The sequence below is a fragment of the Culicoides brevitarsis genome, chromosome 3 (genome assembly GCF_036172545.1).
Source record: "Culicoides brevitarsis isolate CSIRO-B50_1 chromosome 3, AGI_CSIRO_Cbre_v1, whole genome shotgun sequence".
Classification (NCBI taxonomy): Eukaryota; Metazoa; Arthropoda; class Insecta; order Diptera; family Ceratopogonidae; genus Culicoides; species Culicoides brevitarsis.
Window position 1 is genome coordinate 25,948,365 of NC_087087.1, and position 4,937 is coordinate 25,953,301.

General features: G+C 30.9%; 2 protein-coding genes across 2 annotated transcripts; one reads left to right on the forward strand and one right to left on the reverse strand.

Annotated features, from left to right (window-relative positions):
* Positions 1–530: 530 nt before the first annotated feature.
* On the forward strand, positions 531–1,592 carry LOC134835424 (mitochondrial amidoxime reducing component 2-like). The gene has a single exon (XM_063850303.1). It carries the CDS (start codon positions 531–533, stop codon positions 1,590–1,592), a length of 1,062 nt encoding a protein of 353 aa, XP_063706373.1.
* A 1,245-nt stretch (positions 1,593–2,837) lies between these two features.
* On the reverse strand, positions 2,838–4,543 carry LOC134834140 (mitochondrial amidoxime-reducing component 1-like). Its single transcript, XM_063848705.1, has 3 exons — positions 4,436–4,543; positions 4,269–4,380; positions 2,838–4,183 (listed from the first exon to the last, which is right to left on the reverse strand). The coding sequence occupies exons 1-3, from the start codon at positions 4,437–4,439 to the stop codon at positions 3,316–3,318; spliced, it is 984 nt and encodes a 327-aa protein (XP_063704775.1). The 5' UTR covers positions 4,440–4,543; the 3' UTR covers positions 2,838–3,315.
* Between the last annotated feature and the right edge of the window lie 394 nt (positions 4,544–4,937).

Consider the following 4,937-nt stretch of genomic DNA (forward strand, 5'->3'; position numbering starts at 1 on the left):
AACAAATGTACGAATCCCACACAATATGACGATAATAATGACGATACACATCTTGCATCCTACAAAAAGACAAAATAAAAAAAATTAAAGGAAGGAAAAAAAATTAAAAAGGAAAATGAAAATAAAAAGGGGTGGCTGCTGCTTGATCGCTCATTCTCCAAAAACTGTGAAATGAATTTTTTATGCAAATGCATGAAACAAGGAACTTAATGAGATTTTTTGTGTATTTACTTGGGGATGAAAATTTTTTCGCCTTAAAGTATGCAACGTACATGTTACGTTCTTAGCAAAAAGTTGCAGAATATTCGATTGAAAATTTATTTGTGAGTAATTTTAAAAGGATTTTTTTGCAAAAATAATTAATTGCACGCTTATTTGTTATCAAAAGCACAAAAAATGACATTTTTAATCTAATTTTATCTCGTTTGTCAATCAGTGCTGATAAAAAAAATTATCAATAATCGAAAAAAAAATTTTTTTAGTCTTCTATTGGACTTTTAAACTAAAAGACGCTTAATTTACTTACGAAAATGTCATTTTTCTTGCGAAATCGTAAAATTTTGCTTCTCGGAGCAGCTGGATTTACAGCAGGAGGCTCTTTTTTCCTCTATAAAAACCGCCAAAATTGTTTTTTCAACCAGGAATGGCACAAAATAGGCACCGTGAGTCATCTTTACGTCTATCCCGTGAAATCTTGTTCATTTATTGAAGTTCCTGAAGTCACCGCAACTCGTATGGGAGCAAAAACCAAAGAAATTAGTGATCGGGTGTTCATGATTGTGAACGAGCAACAAGAATTATGCACAGCTCGTTCGTTCCCGAAGCTGGTTCTCGTAAAACCTTCCGTCGATGACGGGTTTTTGCGTTTATCTGCACCTGGAATGACCGATTTCAGCATCAATTTGAAGGAAATTTCATCAATTTCGTCTAAAAATGACACAAAAGTTGCCACAATTTGGGAATCAAAGGTCCAAGTCATCGATATGGGCGACGAAGCTGCCGCTTGGATCACGAAAGTTTGTGGCGTGCCGGAAAAATTACGACTTGTGTACTATCCAGAGACGACATGCATGCGAGAATTGCGGGAAAAACACAAAATTTACAAAGAAATGGACAAAAATCACATCGGAGCGTTGCAAGATGCCACAAGTTTCATGTTGCTCAATGACGGTTCCTTGCGAGATTTGAACGAAAAATTGTCGAAAAAAGTCACGGCGACTCAATTTCGCCCGAATATCGTGATAGCAGGTGCTGCCCCCTATGACGAAGATAATTGGAATTTTATAAAAATCGGTGAAAAAGTCGTCATGAAAAGCTTGAAACCTTGTACGAGAGGCACTTTTTCCGCCGTTGACCAAAAATCGGGCGAACACTCGAAAGATGGCGAACCGCTAAAAACGCTCAATTCGTATCGTCGCACGAAAAACGGAGGACTGCCAGTAATGGGAGTGAATGCCGGCGTTTGGCAGACGGGAGAGATAAAGCAAGGGGATGACGTCTTCGTTTCATACAAAAAGTCCGAAAATCACGAGAAAAAGCAAAAATTTGGTTCATACATATTTTTGAACAATAAATCGGAGGATTGTGGGTAATGATCCATTAGACAGGATAATTATTATTACATGTTAAATGCAAAATAAAGTGCTCAGAGTATTTGTCATGTTAGAGCTGGCAAGGGGGAAAGGGACACGAAACTGGTTATCTTTTTGATTTATGAACAATATAATGTCACAAACTATATTTTACTTGAAAAAAAAAATTAAATAATAAATGCTGTACAACTAAAAATGTTGCAGGATGTAAGAAAAGTTTCTATGACTACACGACGACATCAGAGAATGATGACATTCGAAAAGCATTTTTGGAAGAAAAATTACTCTTTTGTGTCCTGAGGATGAATTTTTTCTCCATTTTCTTTAAAAGAAAAAAAATTATTTTGGAGATAAAATTGTTAAAAAATTATTTTGTCATATTTTTTGCTTAATTTTTTATGACAAAATTTAAAAAAAAAAATCTTTTTTACATTTAATTTTTTTCAGAATTTTATTTTTTTAGAGAAATCATTTTAGAAATCACTTTTTTTCGTTATTTAATTTAAAATTAAAAAAGCTAAAAGGTATTTAATTTTTAAAATTAAAAAAAAAAATAAAATAAATAAAATTTTTTTTTAATTAATATTTTAAAATATTTATTTTTATAAAATTTAAAACTGCAAAAATTTGTGAAAAAATGGTTGAAGAAAATTATTAATATTTTTTTCAATTTATTAATTTTATTATTTTTAAAAAATTTTATAATTTTTTTTTTATTTTATTTTTTTTTATTAATTTTTGATAAAATATTAAATTTTTTAAATTTTATTTTATTTAATAATTTTTTTTTATTTTCTTGTTGAATAAAATATTAAATTTAATTTGAAAATAAAAATTTGATTTTTTTAATAAAAATTTTTTAAATTGAATTTATTTTCTTATTGAAATTTTTTTTTAATAAAAAAAATATTAAAAATTAATTAATAATTCAAATTAAAAATTATTTAATTTAAAAATTTATTTTTTATAGCTTTTTTAAAAAAGGTAAATATTATTTTAAAAACAATAAAGTACCTTCAAAAAATAAATAAAATCGATTAAAAATATAAATAATTTTTAAGAAGAAGTTTTATTTTTTTTTTTTAATAAAAAAAAAGAATAATTATTTTTATTTTTTTATGTTTATTAATTTAATTTAGATAAATTTAATCAAATATAATTTTTAAAAATTTAATACTTATTAATTAATTTATTATTTTATTTATTATTTATTATTATTTATTATTTTTCATTTTTAAAAATAAAAAAAAAAATTATTTAAATTTTTGAATGAATAAATGAATTATTATTAAAATTTTTAAATTCTTACCTGTATTTTTTTTCATTTTTTCGAAGTCGAAAACAAAATTTTAATCGAAATTTAAGAAAAAAATCCTATAAAACGCATTTTTATAAACTTTTACGATGACTCTTGTCGTAAAACTTTCTTAGCCATTTCTTTTTCTTGCATGCTTTTGTTTTTCTGTCTCCTCTTGTCTTCTGGCTAGCATCTTATTTTTACACATAAACACACACAAGCACAAACAAAAAACGAAAGAAAGTCATAAATTTCCATAATTTTGTTTCAAAACTTAATTATAAAATTAAAAGTTCTCGAAGAAGACAAAAAAGTTTGTTGTTACTCTTTCACAAAATTTTTTTCTCTCCTGTTTGCAAAGTTGGACTAAAAATAAATGGCGTCACCAGGACAACAAAAAAATGTATTTTAAATGAAAACTACACTTTATGCCTTTCCAATGTAAACCGTATCTCCGATTTTGACGTTTCCGTAAGCGACGACGCCCAAATGCATGCCCATCACTGGCGAATTTCCGACTCCGGGGAACATCCGATAAGTTCTGAGAGTCTTCAGGGGTTCTCCGTTGGGGTCTTTTACTCCTGTTTCGGGGTCAATTGTGGTAAAAATGCATCGCGTGCATGGCTTGACAGCTCTAAAAGTTGTTTCGTCGCCAATTTTGACCCATTGGAAGTCGTCTTCAGCGAATGCTGGTGGGCCTTTTATCACGAAATTTGGGCGAAAATTCATCGGAGTCACGATCAAGTTGTCAAGACGCGAATTTAGTTCGGTGATGGAGCTTTCGTTGATCATCATGTAACTCGTGGCATCGTGCAAGGCGCCAACATGCTCGTCTTCGTACTCGGCATACTTGTTGCAATCACGAACGACGCGCGATGGCGAATACGAGGGGTAGTAAAATAAATGCAAGCCTTCGTCTTTTTTGAAGATAAATCGCGACAACCATCGACTCACGTCGTCGCCACAATCAATAACTTCCACTTCTTGACCCCAAACGCGCCCAATTCGACGACTTTTCTTCAGAATTTCCTCCAGGCGGATCTCGATGTCGAGCATTCCGGCAGCGGTGAGTTTCATGACGTTCCCCTCGATTTGCGGAAAAATCCGGACAAGCTTCGGTTGTTGACGCGCCGTCACAAAATTCCCTTCGTGATCGGTCACCATGAAAATCCGGTCGCGCAACAAGTTTTCCTGGAACCCGAGTTGCGAGCAATTTATTTCTTTGACGCGAACGACGCCGCATGACTTGATGGGGAAACAAAAGAGGTCGGTTACTTCGCCAACGGCCTTCCAACTGCAAAAAAAAAACATGAAAACAAACAATTGAGACTGAAGTGCGAATGAAACACGAGAGATAAGAGACACGGTTGATCGCATACTTTGTTGGAGGAGATTTCTTTTGGCATTTACGATTGCGACGATAAACGATAATTAGTCCAATGACGGCAACAGATCCAAAAGCCAAAGCCACACAAGGTAACGAAAATTTTCCTGAAAAAGAAAAATATTAAATTTTTATCAAAGTTGAGAAAAAAATAAAACTTACGCATTTTTCTAATAAAATTTCACTCGTAAACTTGCAGCGTAAAATAACAAACTGAGGTACCTGCAGAGAAATGAATTTGATGAATGAGTGTGAGAACATATGATACCGTTTCAAATGTATTTTTGTGATAAAAAGGCGGTTTCAAATAATTTTTTAAATGTTTTGTTGAAAATTTTCTTTGATCTGTTCGATTAACGGTTAATTTGAATTTTTTGTGCGACAAGTGATCAGCGACAATGACAGATGATCAAATCCGCCATCTTGGATCAGCTTTTTTGGTAGAAATAATATAAAAGTAAAGAAGTTTTCTTAAATTTAAGAGCTTTTAGTTATTTTTCAATAATTTATTTGTTAAAAAAAAATAAAAATGTAAGTATCAAATTAAAATTGACTCGAAAGTGAATTCTTAATTTAACAGAAAAAAAGTTAAAATTTTCCCGCGCTTTTTGAAGTTTTTTTAGGTTATGTATATAGCTTATTGTTGTTCTAATAATTTTTAATT

Excerpts from the sequence above, each read along its gene's own strand:
- LOC134835424 (XM_063850303.1), top strand. The coding sequence starts at position 531 with ATGTCATTTTTCTTGCGAAATCGTAAAATTTTGCTTCTCGGAGCAGCT.
- LOC134834140 (XM_063848705.1), bottom strand. Across the intron at positions 4,184-4,268 it reads AAGAAATCTCCTCCAACAAA|TTGGAAGGCCGTTGGCGAAG; the intron begins GTATGCGATCAA and ends TTTTTTTTGCAG.